Source organism: Trichosurus vulpecula, chromosome 2 (assembly GCF_011100635.1).
Source record: "Trichosurus vulpecula isolate mTriVul1 chromosome 2, mTriVul1.pri, whole genome shotgun sequence".
Taxonomy (NCBI): domain Eukaryota; kingdom Metazoa; phylum Chordata; class Mammalia; order Diprotodontia; family Phalangeridae; genus Trichosurus; species Trichosurus vulpecula.
In genome coordinates, this window is record NC_050574.1 from 99,116,132 (window position 1) to 99,140,385 (window position 24,254).

Below are 24,254 nucleotides of genomic sequence, written 5' to 3' on the forward strand. Positions count from 1 at the left end.
AATCATAACCTTCTATTATTCCATCTCTTCCTCTAGCCTGCTTGCAATGTACCCATCACCCCTCAGTACTTCCCACAGTTCCCTTACTCTGACCAGTCTTGATCCCAGTTAAATGAGTCACATTATACTCTTCCTTGCTTTTAAATCCACCCCCAACACATACCCATCCTTTTGCAACTCCTGCTGAAGTTTTGCCAAACCTCAGTTTTGGATTGCTCCCTAAATCCACCTCCTCCTCCTTTTCCTTTTCGTGTGTAGCTGAATAGGGATAGAGGATGTCACACATCTGTGCTGACCAAGGCCACTACAAATTTAGGTTATCCAATCTCAATTGCAGCAAAGCAATTCTTTTTCTTCTCCTCAATTGACTTCCCATAGTGGCTATTTAAAGCCTCCTTTTCCTTCTTCAAGTTTCCTGTACTACCTGTTTCCTCCTCCTATCCTTTGAGCTGAGGACCTCAGTTCATGTTTTATTGAGAAAGTAGATAGAGGCCTTTCACCATGGATGTTCTCTTCTCCCCTTCTCTATCCTTGACATCATTCTCTATTCTATCCTTTACCCCCATCTCTGACAAAGAGATGCCTTCTCATGAAGGCCATCTTCTCTAGAGGTAAACTTGGTTCCTTCTCCTTCCATCCCCTCTGGCAGATTATTTAGAAAAGTCAGCTTTTTTCTTTTTTATTGGCTCTAACCCTGGAGTCTACAAATAAGCCTATTTCTCCCCATCCTTTAAAAAACTCCTTCATCTTATCATTTCCTCACGCCAGCCTTCTGCATCTCTCTTTTCCTGTTCACATCCAGACTTCTAGGGAAAAAACTATTTAACTCTCATTGGCTCCACTTGGCTCTCGTCTTTCTTTTTCTGGATATTTCCCCTCTGGGTTGTCCTCCTACCTGATTTATTGCTTCTTCTCAGTTTTGTTTGCTGGACCGTCATGCACATCCCTTGAGTTTACCTACTAGGCCAAGTCTTAAATCCATTAGATTGTGAACTTCTTGAGGGCAGGACATGTCTTTTGCCTCTTTTTGTATGCCCAATGCTAGGCACAATGCCTGATATATAGTAGGTGCTTAATAAATGTTTATTGTTTATTGACTGTATATTTTGTATATACTTCTACTTTAATTATACTTGTATATAAATATACCTCCCCCAGTACAATGTGTATATTTCTCTCACCACTATTCCCCCTCCTCAGTATATAAGCTCCTTGAGGGAAAGAATTGCTTTCCTTTTTATTTATTTAAAATGTTTATTGATTGATTAAAGAAAACTAATGCTTCAGAAAGCATTTGTTAAACAATAAGGATTTTAGAAGTTAGCTTTAATTGCTAGGTAGAAAATTCCGACTTGGGGACACTGTTTTTTCATATTTTTGTAGCTTTTATCATTTTAAAAACCTTAGATGTTCTTCATAGTACAGAGGGCCCATTTTCGTGTTTGTGGATAGGTATAATCATTCCGTATGTGACCTGGGTATATATGAGTCTAAACACTGAAGAGGCAGACACATACATGTATACATACATACATACATACATACACAATTATATATTGTTGTTGCTCAGTTGGTTTAGTCATGTCTGGCTCATTGTGAACCCATTTGGAGTTTTCTTGGCAAAGATACTACAGTGATTTGCCATTTCCTTCTGCCGCTCCTTTTTACAAGTGAGGAAACTGAGACAAACAGGATTAAGTGACTTGCCCAGAATCACACAGGTAGTGTCCGAGACTAGATTTGAACTCTAGGCCCAACACTCTATCCATTGCGCCACCTAACTGCCTCACATTACACATGCATACACACATAAATTTGTATGTGTATGTGACTAAAAACTGAGCTTAGATTTATGCCCCCTAACCGGGAAACAGCTATTAGTGAGTTCAGTAATTAAAGACATATTTTCAATTTTTCTTTTGGCCAAAACTATTATAAATTGTTCTCCATTCTCTAATAATTCCTAATTATTACAGTTAAGGCAGAATATTTAGTACAAACAAGTATTTAAAATAGACAGTTGAAGCATAAATAGACTCATAATAAAGTTGCTAATTCTTCTTCTGTGGGAATTTAACCCAGATTGAAATGTTAGCCCTGATATATAGCTATCTGAATAACAATAAGCAAATTAATTATTTCTTTTTGACAACTGTGTTCTCAATTTAACAAAATAATTTACTATAGGCTAGTTTCCTTATTAAGGGCTGTTACCACATCAGAGATGTTTCTTTTATTTAAATACACAGAAGCTTTAAAAATTAGGGGAAAATAGCTTTACAAAATTTATTTCTTGGCCTTGTTGACATTATTTTATATCAGATTTTAACTCTGTGTGTGTGTGTGTGAGAGAGAGAGAGAGAGAGAGAGAGAGAGAGAGAGAGAGAGAGAGAGAAAGTCATGATACGAGAAATAGCCATGGTGTTATAGAGACCTGGCTTAAGGAGTCAAAAAGACTTGGGTTGAAGTGGGACATTTCCTAGACTCTGTGATCCTGGGCAAATCATTAAACATCTCAGTCCCCCAGGCTACTCTTTAAGATGGCAGAGGTATCAATCTTTATTGTTAGAAGTTCCTTACTGAGCTTTCTACACTATTCAAATCACAGATCTGGGGGGCGGGGAGGGGAAAGTTAAGTTATAAAAGATATGATATGGTCTGTATTCAATTTCTCCACAACAATATAAACATATCCTTGAAATTTTAAAAAAAAGTATATTATGGTAACGTTTTAATTATACGCTCATACATTCAAAATAGAAACATCTAAGTCTATTACATTTTATAGTTCTTGATTTAGTTCACTTATAAAATATGTAGTGATTCACTAGAATCCTCACATTGATCTTTTGACACAGATAGCATTATAAGGTGGCTGCCCAGCTTTAGTAGGAAAGTACAAGACGTCTTCTAGTTCCGTAACCCAGATTAGGATTGCTGTTTACCATTGGTCAACCTAGATTTAGAACTATGTTTTTTTTCCTTTTTTTTTAGTCAATTAATTAATTAATTTTAGTTTACGGCATTCAGTTCCACAAGTTTTTGAGTTGCAAATTTTCTCCCCTACCTCTCCCCCACTCTTCCTCCCAAGACGGCATGTGATCTGATACAAGTTCTACATATACTTTCACATTAAACTTATTTTCCCAATAATAAAGTTGTAAAGAAGAATTATAACCAATGAAATGAACCATGAGAAAGATGAAATAAAGCCTAAAATAAAAAAGAGAGAGAGCAAATAGTTTGCTTCAATATGCATTCAGACTCCATAATTCTTTCTCTGGATGTGGGTAGCCTTTTCCATCATTAATCTTTTGGAGCTGTCTTAGAACCTTGCATTGTTAAGAAGAGCTAAGTCTATCAAAGTTAGTCATCACAGAAGCAATGTGTCTATGATTGTATACAATGTTCTCCTGGTTCTGCCCCCTTCACTCATCATCAGATCATATAAGTTCCTTCAGATAGCACAACATTTTGTGAAGTGTGCTTTATCCATGGAGGAGTCTGTGCAGGATCTCTCAAAATAGTCTGTGAACTATTTATAGGCAGCTGAGTGGCCCAGGGCCTAGAGTCATTAAGACCCGAGTTCAGATGTGGCCCTCACAAATTTATTAGCTGTGTCACCTTGGGCAAGTCACTTACCTTCTGTTTGCCTCAGTTTCCTCAGCTGTAAAAATGGGGATAATATTGACATTTGCCTCTCAGTATTATTGTGAGGATCAAATGAGATTATCTTTGTAAAGCACTTAGCACAGAGCCTGAGACATAGAAGGTGCTATACAAATGTTAGCTAGTATTATTATCATGCTCTTGTTACATTAATATTTATAAGATTAAACTGTCTGGTCTTTTGTTCTTGATAAGAATTACAGTTAAAACCTTAGGCATAACTGATCTTACCTAATGAATGAGTTTTTGACAAGTTGTACATCAGTTGACTTTTTAATAAATCAAACATTTTAAATATGCTCAGGGAGCTTGTTATTTAAAAGGAATTCTAGTTTGAATCTTATTAAGAAAATAATGACCAAATCCAACTCAGTATAAATCTGGATTTTTCATGTGTTATGTCTAGTGGAAGTAGACAACACCTGTCAAATATTCTTTGGGATATCCCAATTATTTTGTTCCAGTAGAATTTTTTTGTGAATACTTTGCTAGAAAATCACATTCCCAGACAGAATTTCATCTAACCATAGAAATTAGAGCTTGAAGAAGCCTCAAAAATTATCTCAGTTAGATGCCTCATTTTTCACATGAGGAAACTGAGGTGCATGGACATGAAGTCATTTTTTCAAGGCCACCTAGGTATTAGGTAGCAGAACTAGACTTTCAACTTGGATCTTCTGGCTTGGAATCCTGTGTTCCTTGTACCATCCCACACAGAGCAGAAACTGAATCAGGACTGAAAGATATTATATTTGAAGAATAAATCAAATCTTTATCACCTTTATCAAAGTATTGTATTTTCTATCAAAATGTTGTAATTATTTTAATCCTGGTGAAAGATTTTTGGAAGGTGGAGCAAGGGTTATCAACATTAAGTGCACTAGGTATTTGTGATGCCTTTTGCCAACTGAAATGGATAGCAGAATGAAAGAAAACATTAAAAACCACTCTTCTAGGACACATGTACACCTGAGAATAGGGATGCCCTGATTGGAGAATATGATTCAGAGCTGTTGTTAAACTTTGCCTGCCAGCATGACAAATAAATTCTTCATAGGTCAGATCTGGTTCTGTTTAACATATTCCATCAACAACCTGGATCATATAATCACAGTCAACAACAAGAATTTGTTCATTATGTATTGTGTAAGGCAATCTGGATACTCCTGAATTCAAGGGATTCATAAAGTAATTGGGGAGATAGTACATAATCATAAAAAGATAAATAGTAATGCAGAGTAGAATATAAAGGGAGAAATAGGTGGTACGAACAGTAAATTCTACAGTTCAAGGGCAGGAGAAATCAGTTTGGGCCAAGACAGTCTAGGAAGTATGCTAGAATAGAGGATGTGTTCATCTAATTTGTGGATGACACTAAGTTAAGGGAGTTATATCATAGTTTAAAATGAAATTATTGATGCCCCCTTTTTTGACATATCACAGCCATTTCCCAAAAATGCTCCTCTTCAAAATACTAATGCAGCCCATCTCATAGCACATGAAACACCCTGTGACAGCAGGCCCCACCTGTTTATGGAGAGGACATTTCATTATCCATTCTCCCACACAATATTCGTCATTCCATCTAAACTGAGGTTAAGTGCCTTTTAGTGTTGTTTTAATTTGCATTGCTTTAGTGATTATGTATATTTTCCTGATTCTGCTTTCTTGGCCCTTCAGTTCATACAAATATTTCCATGTTTTTCTGGAATATCTCCTATTCACAGTTCCTTATGGCACAATAATATTCCATTAAAGTCATATACCACAATTTGTCCAGCTATTCTCAACTCCATTTTTAGGCAAACTATGACCCTGCTTGAGGGCTAAATCTGGCTGCCCTCTGTTTTTGTATAGACCCAGCTGGGAATAATTTTTACATTTTTAAATAAAGTTTTATTGTATTTCAAAATGTAAAAACCATTCTTAGCTCAAGGGCTGTACAAAAATGAGTGGTGGCTAGAATTGGCCCAAGGTCTGTGGTTTGCTAACACTTGCTCTATGTAGTCAACGGACACTCAGTTTTTTGCTATCTCAAAAAGTGTCTCTATGAATATTTTGGTATATGTAGGATTTTTCTGTTTGACCTCTTTGGGGTATGTTGGAAAAATAATGCAGTTGTTGTATCAAAAGTATTAAATTTTTAGTGACTTTTTCATACAATTCTAAATTATTTTCTGGAATAATTGGACCAATATACTTTTTTGTAAGTTAAGATTAAAATGTTAAATTATCTTAATAAACTAAAGAAACAAATAGAATGTACCAAATAAAGAATGGCTCATGTAAGAAAACAATTCAAACTGCAAATGTGTAATATGAAAAATTATATACTAGTAGAAAACAGTAGAAAATTACTGAGGAGTCTGTCATTGTCACAGAATTTCAGAGTTGGAAAGGACCTCAGCGACTATCCATGTAGTCTAATCTATCTATACCTAAATAGGGGATTCCTCTACATACAGGCTATCCAAAATGCAGCCCACAGTGTGATTTACGTGGCCGGCCTACAAGCATAGAAATTTACATAAATGCTTTAGTAAACAAAGCTGAGCTACTGCAGAGCCCTCAATAAAATGGCAAATCAAAATATATGGTCTATTGTTTCAACAAAAACCTAAGATTGGACACCTTGCTCCACAACATACCTAGCAAGTGGTCATCCAACTTTTTTATGAAGACCTCCAGAGATGGGGAACTTTCTCCTACTGTAACCGCTCTATTTTTAGGTGGTTTCTAATTGTCAGACAGTGTTTGCATACATAGGATCGAAATCGTCTCTCCCATTATCCCAAGTTCTGCCAGGCTTGAATCTCACTGAGCCTGATAGAGTGGAAAGCTTGCTGGATTTGGATGAGTTCAAATCCCAGCTCAATCTCAGTACTTCTCAGGCCTCAGCTATCCCATCTATAAAATACACAGGTTTGAACTGTAACTCTACATCAATGATCCTATCAAGTCTAATGCTTCTTCCACATGACCATTATTCAAATGCTTAAAGACAGGTGTCACAGATCACAAGATAAATCTGAATTGTTCCTATGCACTATGGGATTAAAAGTAGGAGTATAAATATATTTTAGAATTAGTATAGCCTTCAAAGTAATCTCATCGTGTTCACCACTGATCCTTATAACAATGTTTCTCAAATTCTGTTACCCTAGAGGTGTTACAAAGTGCTCCAAGAAGTTCCTTCAAGTTACAATGGCAGGCAGGGACACATAGTAAATTGTTTTGCTATTTGTTTCATTTGCAACATTTTTAAAAAAGACATTTTAGTAGTTTTGAAAAAGTTCTGTTGAAGAGTTTGTTTTCATTTTTGTTCTGTTTTTTTTCAATGAAGAACCTTGCCTCAGTAAAAATTTTGAGAAACATTGCCTTAGGGGAAAAACATTGCCTTAGGAGAAAATTAAAAATGAAACAGAAGATTTGTTCATGGTTCAGAGAGAGATTCAGAAGTGAGTAAAGGATTTGAAAAGATGATATATGGGATAAAAGTTAAATAATCCAGGGTGATGCATCTAAAAAAGGAATGATAAGGAATAAACTTACTAGTTTTCATGTTATTTAATGTGACAGTTGTTTTCTAAAGCTCTTGCTATAGAGATTTGGGTTAGGGACAAAGAAAAATAATAGAAAGATTTGAAAAATAATAGGTTAATTTGCTGAAGGAGGCAACTGAACATTCTTTAGAGCCCTCTGAAAACCATATCTGGGATAGTGAAGTGTAATAGGTAGGGAAACTTTGCATTTGGCCTGTTACATAAATGTTAAAGTTTTATTAGGGGATTATCTAGATGGTTGTGTTTTCCTATTTACTTATACTTAGAGACTTTTTTTCCTTGCCTTTTAAAAATCCACTTAACCTAAGGAATTCTTTATGCTATTTAGACTTTTCCCTCTTTTTTTCTAGCCATCCTCCTACCTCCCTCTTTTCCTCTTTTAAAAAAAATTGTTTGGCAGCCTCAGAGAAGGCCACCACTAGCTCTCCAGAGAGTACCATTATTATTGTTATTTTAACATTTACTGTGTGGTCACAATGTATTAGGCAACATGATCAGCTTGGGACATGCCAAAATGGTAGACTGTCCCAAGGGATGTAAATTTCCCTTCCCACAAGAAAATTTTTACTTTAATACAAATGACCAAGGCCATCAGGCATTAATATTTGTAAGCTAATGATCCAGAAAATGTTGTTTTAAAAATCCTATTAGTTTCCCATTTCCCCATAAATGATATATCTTCACAAAGTGTCTATTTCAATTCAGTTAAAAATAAAACTTTTTTTAAAACCATGTTAGTGATTTTGCTGTGAAAATGATGATTATTGACATTAAGTACCTATTTATAGTTTCCGATCTACTTTATTTTCCCATCTATTTGTTTATACTACATGCTTGAGTAGCTAGCTGTACCTTCTAATTATATTTAAAATGTATGTAGAAAAAATAATGGGAAATTGGGAGGAGAGGAGACACTGATTTGTTAGGACTGTAGCTCCCTGCCGGGCAAGATGCATTAAAATGGATGGGGCATTACAAAGCACCTGACCAAAAAGTATGATCTGTAAGCATGTTGTCAAAAATGTCATCAAGATACTATCAGTGATGGCATTAGGACAAACTACCTTATGGGAGAAACTTCCTTAGATGTATATTTTGAATTTTATCCATTTTTAATACTTCAAAATACTATCATGTCTACTGGTTAAGAAACAGAGGTGTGGATCAGTGGAATAGGATAGGTACACGAGTAGGAGAAATCAACAAGTTTAGCAATCTACTCTTTGATAAACCCAAAGAGGCCAGCTTCTGGGCTAATAATTCACTATTTCACAAAAACTGTTGGGAAAATTGGAAAATGGTAGGGCAAAAACTGGGCATAGACCAATATCTTACACCATATACCAAAATAAAGTCAAAATGGGTTCATGATTTAGGAGTAAAAGCTGATACTATAAGTAATTTGGGGAAGCAAGGAATAATTTACTTATCAGATTTATGGAAAAGTAAAGAATTCATGACTCAACAAGAGATAGAGAGCATTACAAAATGCAAAATGGATAATTTTGATTATGTCAAATTGAAATGTTTTTGTACAAAAAAAGCCAATGCAACAAGAATTAGGAGGGAAGCAGAAAATTGGGAGAAAATCTTTGCAACTAGTATCTCTGATAAAGGCCTCATTTCTAAAATATACAGGGAACTGAGCCAAATATATAGGAATACAAGCCATTCCCCAATTGAGAAATGGTCAAAGGATATGAACAGGCAGTTTTCAGAGGAAGAAATTAAAGCTATCTATAGGCATATGAAAAAATGCTCTGGATCACTACTGATTAGAGAAATGCAAATCAAAACAACTCTTAGATACCACATCTCTCCTGTCAGATTGGCTAAAATAACAAAACAGGAAAATGATAAATGCTGGAAAGGATGTGGGGAAATTGGAACATTGTTGCATTGCTGGTGGAGTTGTGAGCTGATCCAGCCATTTTGGAGAGCAGTTTGGAACTATGCCCAAAGGGCTATAGATATGTTCATACCCTTTGATCCAGCAATACCACTTCTAGAGTTGTATCCCAAAGAAATCACACAAGCGGGAAAAGGACCCATATGTACAAGGATATTTATAGCAGCTCTTTTTGTGGTAGCCAAGAATTGGAAATCAAAGGGATGCCCATCAATTGGGGAATGGCTGAACAAGCTGTGGTATATGAAGGTGATGGAATACTATTGTGCCATAAGAAATGGGGATGATGCAGACTTCGTAACAACCTGGAAAAACCTACACGACATAATGCTGAGTGAGCCGAGCAGAGCCAGGAGAACGTTGTGCACAGCCACAGATATATGGATTCCGTGAGGACCAACCCTGACATACTGCACTCTTCTCAGCAACCTAAGGTGCAAGGACAACTCCAGGGGACTCACGATGGAGAATGCTATCTTCATCCAGAGAAAGAACTGTGAAGTTTGAATACAGATCGAGGTGCACTACATGCTCGCCTTTTTTGCTTCTCTTTTGTTTTTGTTTTTGGGTTGTTTTTTTTTTTGGTTCTGTTTCTTCTTTCTCATGATTCATTCCATTGGTCAACATTCTTCTCCACAACTTGACTGGTGCATAAATTAATTCAATGCGAAGTTATATATGACAGTTATATGAGATTCCATGCCGTCTTGGGGAGGGAGGGGAGAAAATCTGGAACTCAAAACTATGTAGAACCGTGTGTGGTAAACTAAAAATAAATAAATAAATTTAAAAAAATACTACCGCGTCCTGTGGTTTTGATGTAAGGAGAAGACGAAGGGACAAGAAGGCATTATTTTCTTATACTTATAAAACAATGGTAATTCTGGAGATTTTTTTCAATCTGTTTATTACAAAGTAGTTTTAGCTTACAACCAAGGAACCTATGCAATTGACTGTTTTAATATTCTGGGCTCCCAAGAAAGAATTTTTGAAGAGTCACCTTGTCCTGTGCTACTTGTGAAGGTGAAGTACTGTTTTGATATGGGCTGGCTTGCCAGGATAGGAGCTGCTTAGTCATAGTTTCATGATGATATAATTTTATGTAAATGGATTCTTTCCAGATAAAAAACATGACAAATGGGGACATTGATTTTGAAGAACCATTTTTCCCCCTTGAATTCAGGCCATTTGATTATTATACTTAGGAAGTCTTGAGATTTCTCTTTTAACCTAAGGAAAGAAACTGCCCTAGTAAAAACCCTAGATTTTGTAGGTAGTCCTTTGAAATTATTTTATCTTATTGAATGGCCCAGTCAGAGTTTATACACGAAACCTTGCAATCCTCATTAATGAATGGCCTTCTGGCAAAAACATATTAGATATTACTCATATGCTTTTAAATTATTAGAGCTGGAAGACATTTAAAGTCTTAGTTCATCCCTTTCATTTTACCCTTTAAATTTTTAAAGTAGAATAATAGCTGAGATATTCAGTGCCAAAAAATGATCTTTCTTCTCTTTCTCCCCCTGCCCTCCCCAAACAAAACCGAAACATTTTTTCCTCTCCCACACAGGTCTTACTGGGCATGCTCAGAGGATTGAGATTTTAATGAAATCTGCTTGGTCCATCTTTCGTTCAATCCTTGTATAAGTTGAGAATTTTAGATGTTTCCTTCTATGTTAGGAGAAGGAATGTTTGCCAGCATATGTTTGCTGTCTGAGTTACATTAGACAAAAATCAAACACTCTTTTTGGCATTTGTATTGGACTATAAGCCACATACTGGGTTTTATGAAATGCTGTTGTGCAATCAGATTTGGCTAAATTGGTTGTCTGGTCTGAATATTATTTTGAATATTCTTGAAAATCAGATGCTATGCAATTTTAACTTTTAGAACCTGTACTTAAGTTTTTTCATTTCAGGAAAATCAGCCTTTGCACAATAAGAACAAGAAGTAAAAGGGTTGGCCTCTGCCATAACCCATTGCCCAGACTCACTGAACACATATAGACTGGGTTAGTCTTGAGAGCTTCTCTCTCTTAATATTCACTGAACCATAGATAGAGTTGGAAGGCACTCCAAAGGTCATTTAGTCCAATCCTTTCTTTTTATAGATGAGTAAACAGAGGCTTGGCTAGGTTAAGTGACTCGCCTGAAGTCATAGAGGTAGTAAATGGCAGGGGTGGGCTTTGACTTTCCAGGCTGAAACCTTAGGAGTGCTGTAAATTGGCTCATATCTCTCTTAAGAGCCCTTCTCTTGAACTGACAAAATCTTAGACAATGAATAGGTTGGTCAGAGACCAAAAGTGTACAGAAAAGGAAATCAAAATATAGCTCCCCTCCTCCTGAAGTTCAGCACTGTCTCTGCAATTCATAGTCTTTTACTTAGTGAGTTGACTCAAGGCCTCAGTAAAAAAAACAGCAGTACTTGCTTCTTGCTTACTTATCCTATGGTCAGCTTGACCTAGTGCTGCTCTGGTTGGCTCCCATAAACTCTTTTAAGGTCTTCTCATCTCCAAGCTCAGTTCTGCATTCGTAGTCTCTTTCTGCAGCGTGGTCAGTTTCCCCAGCCTCTTTTCCCATTCTTATGACTGACCACCAACGACTCTGACTGCTCTATGCCTGCTCTTGGACATGTACCTTCAACTTGTCCCATTTGGTGGCGAGTGGGCAAAAGGGAGAGAGCTGCTCTAGTCCCTTCAGAGCTGCCTGTTAAAAACTAATTTCTGCTTTCCTTATGGTGTTTGGTTTCCAAAGTACCTGACATTCCTTTGGGCTTGCCTCAGAATCCTTGCCTTTAGCCCACTAAAGTCACTCATGGAGAATTCTGCAAACACTTTTACCATCTGAATTCATGTTAGATAATGTTAATATAATTTTAAAAGCAGGAAATTTAAAGATAAGTATCCAATACTATCTTCTTAGCATAAAACAGGGCTTCATAAATGCTTATGATAATAATAATTGGCATTCATGTAGGGCTGTAAGATTTGGAAATCACCATATACATACACATGCATAAAATATGAATATGTATGTGTATATAAATAAAAAATTTCATTTGAGCTTTACAACAACCCTGTAAAATAGGTGCTGTTATCTTTATTTTGCAGATAAGAAAGCTGATTCTGAGAGAGAGAATCAGTGGCTTGCCCAGGGTCACATAACTAATAAGTGTCTGAAGCAGGATTTGAACTCAGGTCTTTCTCACTCTAAGTTCAATATTCTATCCACTGTGCTACTTAGCTGTTTGTTTGAGTTAGAGTGAATTAAGATTCTAGAAGCTTCACGTCATATTGGATCAAGTGGTAGAATTGAGTCAAGAAAACCTAGTATCAAATCCAGCATCTAACACTAGCTATGTGACCCCTAGGACTTATAGGTTCATTGTTGTCCTTTGTTCCTGAAGAGGACCAAAATAACCTCACTATGTTGGGGTCAAGGTACAATGTATCCCATTGTGCTGATCAGACAAATACAAGCTCAGAAGTCTCTACTACAGGTCAGGTACAAATAGTCCATGTGAATATTTGGAGTGGGGCTGTCTCTCAATTTGCACATCTCTTCCTAAGCTATGGGTGAATTTCATTCTGCCTTGATAGAAGGCATTCCCACACTAGGAGTTCCCTATGCTTAGTAAAATCACAGATCTTTCATATAGTAATGGTAATAACTAGCATTTGTATATTGCTTTAATATTTACAAAGCAATTTATACAACTTGTGTCGTTTGATCCTCACAACAACGCTGTGAAACAGCTATCATTATTATTCCTATTTTACAGATGATAAAACTGAGGCTCAAAGAGATGAAGTGAAGTGCCGAGGGTCACACCTTTGGTAAATGTCTAAGGCAGGACTCCAGTTTTCCTGATTCCAAGCCCAAGACTATCCACTGAGTAACCTAGCTACCTATTCCTACATAATTAAGGTGCTAAAAGCCTTTAGGCCTTTGTAAAATATTTTTTCTTATGAACTTAACTTTCTCAACAAAAACAATCAAATAAACAACTTAAGAAATGCAAATTATACATAAAGTCATAGTCTCAAAACCGTTTACAGTTTACTCAAAGGGAAAAATGTACATACAAATAACATACATACATATAGATAAACATTTTTTGTTGTTCGGTCATGTCCAACTCTTCATGACTCCATGGACTATAGCATACCAGGCTTTTCTATTCTCCACTATCTCCTAAAATCTGTCCAAGCTCATGTTCATTTTTTTCATGACATTATCCATCCATTTCATCCTGTGCCTTTCCTTTTGCTTTCAATTTTTCCCAATATCAGGGTCTTTTCCAGTGGGTCTTATCTTCTCATTATGTGGCCAAAATATTTAAGCTTCAGCTGCAGTATTTGACTTTCCAGTGGATAGTCTGCATTAATTTCTTTTAATATTGACTGATTTGATCTCCTTGCTATCCAAGGGACTCTCAAAAGTCTTCTCCAGCACCACAATTCGAAAGTGTCAGTTCTGTAGCTCTCAACTTTCCTTATAATCCATCTCTCATAGCCATACACTGCTACTGGAAAGACCATAGCTTTGACTATGCAGACCTTTGTCAGCAAGGTGATGTTTCGGCTTTTTAGTATGCTGACTGGATTTGCCATAGCTTTCCTTCTAAGGAGCAAGTATCTTTTATTTTCATGGCTGCAGTCACCATCTGCAGTGATCTTTGAGCCCAAGAGTATAAAATCTGACACTGCTTCCATTTCCTTTCCCTCTGTTTGCCAGGAAGTGATGAGACCAGTTGCCAAGATCTTAGTTTTTTTGATGTGAGGCTTCAAGCCAGCTTTTGCACACTTCCCTTTCAGTTCCATCAAGAGGCTTCTTAATTCTTCTTCATTTTCTGCCATCAAAGTGGTATCTTCCGCATATCTGAGATTGTTGATATTTCTCCTAGGAACCTTAGTTCCAGCTTTTGATTCATCCAGCCTGTCATTTCATGTGATGTATCCTGCATATAAATTAAATAAATAAGGTAACAATCTTAAACCAATCAGTTGTTCCATGTTCATTCTTAATTGTGGCTTCTTGGCCCCTATACAGATTCCTCAGGAGAAAGGTAAGATGATCTGGTGCTTCCATCTCTTTGAGGTCTTGCCACATTTTGTGGTAATCCACACAGTCAAAGGCTTTAATGTAGTTGGTGAAACAGAAGTAGAAGTTTTTTTCTGGAATTCCCTTGCTTTCTCCATAATCCAACAAATATTGGCAATTTGGTCTCTAGTTCTCCTTTGAAAACCAGCCTGCTTTTCTGGTCATTCTTGATTCACATATTGCTGAAGCTTGGCTTGCAGAATCTTAAGCATAACTTTGCTGGCATGTGAAATGAGTGCAATTGTTCGGTAATTTGAGCATTCTTTGGCATTGCCCTTCTTTAGGATTGGAAAACTGATCTTTTCCAATCTAGCGTCCACTGTTGAGTTTTCCAAATTTGCCGGCATATTGAGTGCAGCACTTTGACAGCCTCATCTTTTAGGATTTTAAATAGCTCAACTGGAACTCTATCACCTTGGCATGCCTATTTTTTCATGAAATGTTCCCTTGATATCTCTAATTTTCTTGAAGAACCTTCTTGTCTTTCCCACTCTATTGTTTTCTTCTATTTCTTTGCATTGTTCATTTAAGAAATCCTTATCTCTCCTTGCTATTCTGATTGTTGTTTGTCCTTCAGTATTGAAGAGGACCAATGACATCCCAAGAGGGATGTCTTAACATGTACATGAATTGGATTTAAGTGAGGCAAAGATGCACAAGGTCATCAGCCTCACTTTCTCTTCCAGAGTCATCTGAGTCCAGTGGCAAGACAAAAGTCAAGGTGACTGGTGATGGCCCAGTTATTCTCTGAAATTCTGTATTCCGTTGGGTATATTTTTCCCTTTTTCCTTTACCTTTTGCTTTCCTTCTTTCCTCAACTATTTGTAATGTTCTATCAGATAGCCATTTTGCTCTCTTGTCCTTTTCTTTGGAATATTTTTTTGTTGCTGCCTCCCGTACAATATTGCCAACCTCTGTCCGTAGTTCTTTAGGCACTCTGTCTATCAGATCTAATCCCTTAAATCTATTCTTCACTTCCACTTCATATTCATAAGGGATGTTATTTTAGTCATAGCCGTATAGTTTAATGGTTGTCCTTTCTCCAATTTAAGTCAGAATTTTGCACTAAGAAGCTCATGATCCGAGCCATAGTAAGCTTCAGGTCATGTTTTAACTGACTGTATAGAGCTTCTCCACCTTTGGTTGTGAAGACTATAATTGGTCTGATATCTGTAGTGACCATCTGGTGAAGTCCATGTGTAAGGGACTGCCTTTTGGATTGTTGAAAAAGAGGGTTTAGCCAGCAAGTCATCTGGACAAAACTGTATTAGTCTCTGCCCTGTTTCATTTTGTACTCCAAGGCCAAATTTGCTTGTTACTCTTTTGACTTCCTACTTTAACATTCCAATCCCCTATGATGAAGGTGACATCTTTTTTTTGATGTTACTTCTAGACATTGTAAGTCTTGATAGAACTGATCAGCTTTGGCTTATTTGGCATCAGTAGTTGGAACATAGACTTATATTACCATGCTGCTGAAGGGTTTGCCTTGCGTTCAAACAGATATCATTCTGTCATTTTTCAGATTATATACCCCAGTACTGCATTTACCACCCTTTTATTGACTATGAGGGCTGCTCCATTTCTTCTAAGAGATTCTTGCCCACAGTAGTATATGTAATGATCACCTGAATTAAATTCACCTATTTCTGTCCATTTAAATTCACTGATACCCAAGATGTCAATATTTAATCTTTGCATCTCCTGTTTGTCCACATCCAGCTTACCCTGGTTCATAGATCTTACATTCCAAATTTCTGTGTGTGTGTATAACTTATCAAATATTAATAACGATATTGTGTGTATATGTTAGCAAAATAATAATAATTATTATTAATTATATTAATAATAATAAAGATTCTTTAGATTGTGACTAGACAGGAAGCAGCATGGTGACCCTCCTCCAGTCCTCGGGGCCTACCATATTTGTGTGGGGCTTAGTGCAGACACCTGATCTGCTTTTAACACCACTAGAGCTAAGAACTCCCAAACTTAAGCAATCCTCCAGTCTTAGGCAGACCATATAGATGTGTGCTACTTGGCCCAACTTCAATTTTCCTAATAGCCTCTTTGGCAGAACCTGGAGGAGGGACACTATAATAATGGATTTTCTAGTAGAACCCTTTGATTATTTTACATCCATAGTCCTTGTCAGTTTTCCCATACATGTTGTATATATTGTTAGAATTGTATTACCATCCAGAAATCTTGATGGAGATGTTATGAAGGTAATAGAATACCATTCATCCTCGCATAAACCTTATTCTGATAGTATTATGAATGACATGTGAAGTGACTGAACTGTGTTCCCTAGAACAGAGAGGTAAAAAACCTGAGCAGCATTTGGCTCACCTCACTTTTGAGTGTGCCTAAACCAAATTAAGATGTAAGTGGGAAATATTGATAAAATAAATAAAAATATGATAAAACAGGTAATTAATATGTGGTTTTAGAAGCCAGTGTGCAGCCCACAGGAATCCTTAGGTATGGTTTTATTACCCCTGTTTCTATTTGAGTTTGACATCACTGTCTTAGAGGATATGGGGCCACTGCCTCATCCTTCTTCTTTATATCTTAAGGTAAGCCACCACCTCCAATACTGTACAATTGTAAAGGTTACTGATAGTAAAAATTATAATCATAGATAATTATAGCCATAAGGGAATTTAGAGATCATTTAGTCTGATCTTCCCTTTCATTTTACAAATGAGGAAACTGAGGACCAGAGAGACAGTGTCACACAGCTAGTTAGGGGTAGAGCCAGGATTAAAGCCCATGTCTAATGACATAATCCTGAATTGTTTGTAATATTATTAGATTTGGAGCAAGATTTATCTGAAAAAAATATCATTTGTTTAAAACAGACATATTATTTGATACCATTAGTAAGTTAGGTTTTTTTTCCTAGTTACTTAAAAAGATTTTATTGCAAAGCTTACCCCAAAACTTTGTTAAAAGTGAAGTGTTCCATCTCTTCATAGAGATTGATTCAATCCAGAATGAAACATGTATTTTTGAGCATGGCCATTTCATGAATTTTTTTTTGGTTGGCTCTTCATATTTGTTACAAGGGTGTGGTTTTCTTTTTCCTTTTTTTTCCCCCAGTGGTGGCTAGGAGACAAAGTAAATAAATGCTTGTTAATTAAAAAAAAAACTGGAAAGAAAGAAAAAAATTTTACAAGATAAAGGGTTTTGGTGAATGGAAGCCAAACTCTGAGTAATCATGACATATGATGAAATGCACCTCCCTCATTTTAATAGGGAGGTGGAGTATTATGGGTATGGAATAGAACTGACAATTGCAGTCACTGTCAGATGTGGTCACTATTGTTGGTTGGTGTTAGTTAACTTTTTTCTTGGTTAAGAGAGAGATTAATGGAGTGGGAAAGGAAGAGGGGTTAGAGGCATCTTGAAGTGAGTGAAGTAAAAATAAAAGGCATCAATAAACTTTTTAAGAAAGGATTAGACAAATTTGCTTAAACAAAGACACCTAAATACTAATTCTACTTATGCCTTGTATTTATATAGTATTTTTTGACTGGTGGTTTAGTTAGAATGGGAGTGGGAGAGAAGTTTGGCAAGGGTTGGGGAGGTGACAAACTTCTGGTCTTCTCAACATGCCTTATGTCTTGGTTTTTAATGTTATACAACTTAAACATTTAAACTAGACAAACTTTTGATTCTGTTGGCTCTATCTGCTTAATTCCTTTACAGCATTTCTAATATTATATTCACTCTAGTAAGGAAGACCACTGGATTTGGGGTCAGGGGACTTGGGTTCTACTTTACCATCTGTATGACCTTGGGCAAGCCCCTTCACCTTTTTGTGGCCTCAGTTTCCTTAATCTGTAATAAAAGGCTTGGATTAGATGACCTCTGAGGCTCCTTTCAGCACTGTTACCCAACATGATATTAAAGTTGGGACCTCACTTTGACTCCTAGTACCTGCTATATGACCTTGGCAAATCAGTTAAACCTCTCAACTATAGCCTCACTGAACTCAGCCGTAAAACGAGGACAATCATACTGACATTACCTACTTCACATAATTGTTTTAAAGAAAGCTTGAGTTTCATAGTGCCATGTAAGTAAGCTTTTCTTTGTTATTTCAGGAGAGTGGCCTAAGTAGAACCTGGAAGTGTAAGAACTATTGAAAATGCCTCACTTAGGACAATGTAATTATAGACTTTTTGCATAGAACTTGACAAAATTATTATTATAATTAGAAAATGCTTAGTTTGCTACCAAATTAACATAGTTTAAGACTTACAAGATATTTTTGCATAATTTATTTGTTAAAAATATGTGCTAAATTTCTCTTTTTTAAATTTTTTATTTAAAGCATTCCGTAGATAATTAGAAGAAGAACCGTGAGTGAATGAAAAAAATGCCTCTGTTTAGTAAATCACACAAAAATCCAGCAGAAATTGTGAAAACTCTAAAAGACAACCTGGCTATATTGGAAAAGCAAGAAAAAAAGACAGACAAGGTATGAAGTAATATAATGAGAGTATTGTAAAAATGTATTTATTCTAAAAATAAAACTAATTGAATGAATGATTTATGAATCTTAGAAGTTGACTCTACCTATTAGAAAACCATCCATCTGTATAGTTGAAAGAGCCCTACTGTCCAGCTTCTGCTCCAGGTTTTCTGTAGGATTCTGAACAAATCATTCACCTCTCTAGCTCTTGGTTTCCTTGTTTTTAAAGTGAAAATGTTTTTTAGCTCTGACTCAGAATTCAAATATCATATGTCAGCTTGATATTCAGGTATATATTTTAGTTTGACTATCTTAGATTTAAGTCTATTGGCTATAGAAAGGTCTTCTTGAGGTGACCCATGACCTAGGACCCTCCCTCTGCCACCTGCCACAGTTTTATACTCATAAGGATTGGGTTTGATTCCTGAATGCTAACTTCAAGAATGTCATTTGCTTGATTTGGTTCATTGTTCATACCTAGAATTATTTGAGGAAAATTTCTTAATATACTCATGGGATAGCTTATGTCTAGCTTTTCCCAAAAGTGGTTAAAGGAGTCCCTAGTTACTTCTATGAACACTCAAATACTGAAAAATATACTGAGCTCAAGACAACCTTTATGCCAAAGTAAGTACAGGAATCACAGGAGCCTATAAACAGATACTAAGAACTTTAGATATCCCATCAGATCCCCTGGATGGGAGTTAAGCTGGGGATAATTATTGGGAAAACCGTTTAACATTCAAATAAGACCCTTACTCCCAGAGAATTGTATATAGTCCCTCAAAACTGACAGTACTGCCTTGTGGTTTAGACTTCCCCTAGAAGGTTAGCATATTTTGGAGACTGCTAAGTAAGAAATCTCCATCCTACTAGACCTGCACTATCAAGTAACTTGTAGGCTTTGATCTTCAAGTAGGAGTTATTTGGATTATCTTCTTTCCTCCTCCCCCCCTCCCCCACTAAGGAGTACATTACATCAGAAAATTTTCTCTCTCTAGAAGGTCTGATCCCTGAACTGTCACATTTAGAAATTTTTATAGTTTGGCTTACCCATGAGACAACTCCCAGAGCTCATGTTGCCCAGGAAATCTCTTGTTCTGAGGGGAAATCTGCACATGGGTGTAGTCTTTCCCTCTTTCCCCTCTTCAATGAAGATTTTTTTTGCTGTGTGCTGGTGTTTCTACTCAAGGTCTGAGAGAAACCTTGAGTACTTGAACTGATCTTTTTGCTCATTTTATGGACCCCAGAGTGTCATGGCCCCTACAAACAAAGACCCACACACACTCTGATCTCCCCTAGACAACCCCTCCCACCCACACCCACATTGGAATTTTAATTGGAGTTCAAGGTAGATGAGCTTTATGTCAAATTCCCCTCTAAAGAAAATAACATAAGAACTCAATCTAGAACCACACTCGGTTATTTGCATTCCAGAAAAAGTTAACCGTCTACCCTCAAGCATGCACCCATGCATTAACTCAGGAAACATTTCCTAAGTACCTACCCTGCGCAATAGAAGGCAGTGTGGTATAGTAGATAGGAAGCTGGCTTTGTACTGGGGAAGACCAAGATTCAAGTCTTGCCTCTGACACTTAGTGGCTCTGAGATCCTGGGCAAGCTGCTTAAGCTCTCGATGATCTAGGCCATTCTAAGAATATAGAGTACCGAGAAGGTACTGACTTCCATTGATTAAGTTTTGTCATCCAGGAGTTCCCTATACTAGTGAAATTACAATCTGCATTTTTCTTTGAGGCTTTAAGGCATCCTCTTCTTCTGGGTTTGTATCTTGAGCTTCCCTGCCACTATAGCAGCTCTTTACGTTTGGGTCCTTTTTTGTTTGCTCATTCTTCCAGCCTCCTTCTTGACCCCGTATTTTATGTTTACGTTGGGTTCTGCTCACTCAAGGCAGCTAAGTGGGTGCCGTGGATAAAGTGCCGAGCTGGAGTCAAGTAGACTGGAGTTCAAGTCCAGTCTCAGATAGTTACTATATGTGAGACCTTGGGCAAGTCACTTAACTTCTTTTTGCCTCCATTTCCCCATTTCTTTCATGTCTGAGTTGGACTAGATACCTATCAACATCTCTTCCAGCTTTCAGAGTTCATGATTCTCTGAGTTGGAAGAGGAACTTTAGTGGTCCCTCAGGAGCTCTCTGATAAAATTAATTTGGGGAAGGAGAGAATACAAATACAGGGATCAGGAAAGAAAGCCTGAGCCAAGCCATGAAATGAGCTAAGGATTCTAAAAGGTAGAATTAAGGAAATAATAGAAATAGGACAGGTAACAGGGAGAGGCTGTGAGGTAACACTGAAACTATTAAGGAGATATACTCATAAGAATAAGATATATGCAAGGAGAAAACATCTGGTGAAGACAAAAGAAAGGCAGAAACAGAAACAAGCGTAAGCAGGTTACCTGGACAAAAAGGAAAAGACTTTAGGATAAAAGATAAGCTCCTTAGTGGGCATTTAGAAACCTTCCCAGCCTGGCTCCTGCCTAACTTCCCCAACAGAATTCACATTACTCCCCTTCATGCACTTCACGTTTCAGCATTACTGGCCTACTTGCTGTCCCTTGATGTAGGCATTCAATCTCCCACCTCTGTGCTTTTGTATGAACCGTCCTACATGCCCCACAGCTCAAGAGCCGTCTAGGTTGACTAAAGAAGAATTCATTCTACATCATGCTCCCAATTGCCAGCCAGCCTTTGATTGGAGATCTCCAGTGAAAGAGATTCCCTGGCATCCTGAGGAAACCCTTTTCGTTTTTGGATAGCTCTAATGACTTGACATTTTTTTCATTACTGCCAGTCTAATTTGTCTCTTGGCAGCTTCTACCCATTGCTCCCCTTTCTTCCCTCTGTGGTTAAACAGAACAAATGCTTAGACTTTTCATACAGGGGAGAGATTCTCTTCCCTGGTAACAGTCCTTTAAACCCTTAAAGACAGCTATCATCTAAGTCAATCCCTCAGTAAGCGTTTATTAAGCATCTGCTGTGTAATAGGCACTATGCTGGGTAATACAGAGACACTGATGAAAAAGGCCTTGGTCTCAAAGAGAGACCATTCTATTGGGGAAGATGAGTACATGTAAGTATAAACAAAATACATACAAGCTAATGAACATTACCTAAAAGCAACAGCAGCTGATTGAATACAGAAGGGGAAGGAGAGTGATTGTTGATGATTTTGTGGGTGTGAACCTGGGTGACTAGAACAATGGTGGTATCCTTAATGGAAAGAGGAAAGTTCAGAAGGGTAGATTTAGGAAGAAAGATTATGAGGTCTGTTTTGGACATAGTGAATTTGAGATATCTATGGGACACTGAGTCATACCATCTCCAGGATAAATATTCCTAATTCCTTAAACCAGTCCTTTACATGGAATATGCATTGTGGTTGTGGTCTTATACATGCACTACAGCTTATCAGTGTCCTTCCTAAGATGTGATGTTCAAGCCTGACCACATATTTTCTATATGTGGAATGATGAGGACAGAGAAGAGCAGGTCTGTCTCTCACCTCATGATTCCTGGAAGAGGAACCTTGCTCTGTACAGCCCAAGATCACAATAACTTTTTAGACTGCCTTTTCACACTGTTAACTCATTCTTAAGCTGCAGTCTACCAAAATTCTCAGAAATGTCCTCTCCTTGTCATCACTAAGCATGGTTCCATCCATGTGCAGTATTCTGAGCTTTTTTTGAGTCTCTTAATCCAATTTCAAAAAACCATATAGTTTTTGTTGTATCTTGCTTTCCTCACCAGCCTTATCTCATTTTGACATTACTCTTAAAGTACCATGCCACACTTTTTTATTCACTCTATTGCTTTTGCCTTTGCTTCTATCTTCTCTGTATTTTTTATTTCTTTCTCCATCAATCAATAGATATAAAATCAGTCACTTGGATTCTGATTCCCTGTTCATCCACATCAGTGTCTTCAAACATCTCTCTGTTTTCCTCCTCATAAACTCGTCTTTGTGTTCTTAATTTCATTCTTGACAATTTCTTTGTTTTGAGGGCTGACACTTCCTATGGAATTTTAGAGCTCGGGAATCCCTCTTATCCTTCCTCTGAGCCCTAGGGTTCATATCAGACCATGCTTTATACGCTATCACAACTGAGGGAAGTGGTCACTTTTCTCTAAGATTACATTCTTACCTGTTGGTGTGAATCAGATCCAGAATAGACATTCCCTTTACTGTTTTCTCCATCTTTTGAGACAAGAAATTATCATTAAGACAAGAAAAAAAAATTCTCAGCAGCTCTCCTTTGGACAAAGAGTGAGCTCCAGCAGAGGTCTGGGTAATTGAAGTTTTTATCTCCCCTGAAGCATGCCAGGCTTATAAGATCTGTCTCCTGAGCTCCCAGTCTTTTCCTTTTTGTCCAGGTAAGCTGTTTACACTTGTTTCTGTTTCTGCCTTTCATTTGTCTTCACCAGATGTTTTCTCATTGCTTATATCTTATACTTATGAGTATATACCTGTAATGGTTTCCTGTTTCCCTGTTACCATCCAATTTCCATTATTTACTTACTTCTACCTTTTAGAATCTTTAGCTCATTTCAAGGCTTAGCTCAGGCTTTCCTTCTTGATCCTCATAATTGTATTCTCTCCTTCCCCAAATTAAATTGTGTTTATTCATATGTTTAAGTGTTGAATCTTCACAGTAAACTATAAGCTCTAGAGATTGTGGTTTTGACTTTTTGTCTCCTGTGACCAACACATAGTAGGTGCCTAATAAGTGTTTCTTGAATTTAATTGGGAAAAAATAGAATCTTGGTGGCCACTTGTCAGAGATATTGTAAATGAACAACAAACATTTATTAAGGAGATGGTGTGGTGGGTAGAGTGCCAGGCCTGGAGTCAAAAAGATTCACTTTCCTTAGTTTCAGTCTTGCCTCAGATACTTGCTGGCTGTGTGACCCTGGGCAAGTCACTCTACCCTGTTTGTTTCACCAGTATCTCTGGCAAGAAAACCCCAAATGGGGTCACAAAGGATCAAACATGATTGAAAAATGATTGAAGAACAACATTAAGCACCTACTAAATGCCAGGCGCTGTACTCAGTGCTGGGGATACAAATACAAAGAGAGAAACAATCTCTGCTCTCAAGGAGCTCATGTTCTAACATGGGAGACAGTAAGTACATATATCAATACATACAGAATAAGTAGAAGGAGAATAAAGAAAAAGTGGGTGACTACAAGGTAAGGAGAGAAGGCAGCAGCAGTTGGGGGAAGTCAAAAAAGGCTTCACACAGGCGGTGGTCCTACTGTTTTAAAGGAAGAGAAAGAGACTGTGAGGAAGAAGGTATGTATTCTAGACATGGAGTATAAAGATGTGGAGACGGAGAATGGAGTGCTGTATGTAAGGGTTAGAAAAAAAGACTGATACTTCAGGAGGAGGAGGAATGAGGTTAAAAAGATAATTTGGGGGCCAAGTCATAAAGTTTTAATGGCTAAGCAGAAAAATTGATGTTGTATCTCGGAAGCAACAGTGAGCCACTGCAGTTGACTGAGCAG

The 24,254-nt window shown here is 37.2% G+C and overlaps 1 protein-coding gene across 2 annotated transcripts in view; it reads left to right on the forward strand.

Moving 5' to 3' along the window:
• CAB39L (calcium binding protein 39 like) overlaps nt 1-24,254 on the forward strand; it is a 152,351-nt gene that overhangs the window by 65,215 nt on the left and 62,882 nt on the right. For both annotated transcript variants that reach the window (XM_036747237.1, XM_036747236.1), the window contains one exon: nt 18,590-18,736. In XM_036747237.1, the coding sequence (XP_036603132.1) occupies nt 18,626-18,736 (111 nt within the window). In that variant the 5' untranslated portion in view covers nt 18,590-18,625. The remainder of the gene's footprint in view (nt 1-18,589; nt 18,737-24,254) is intronic.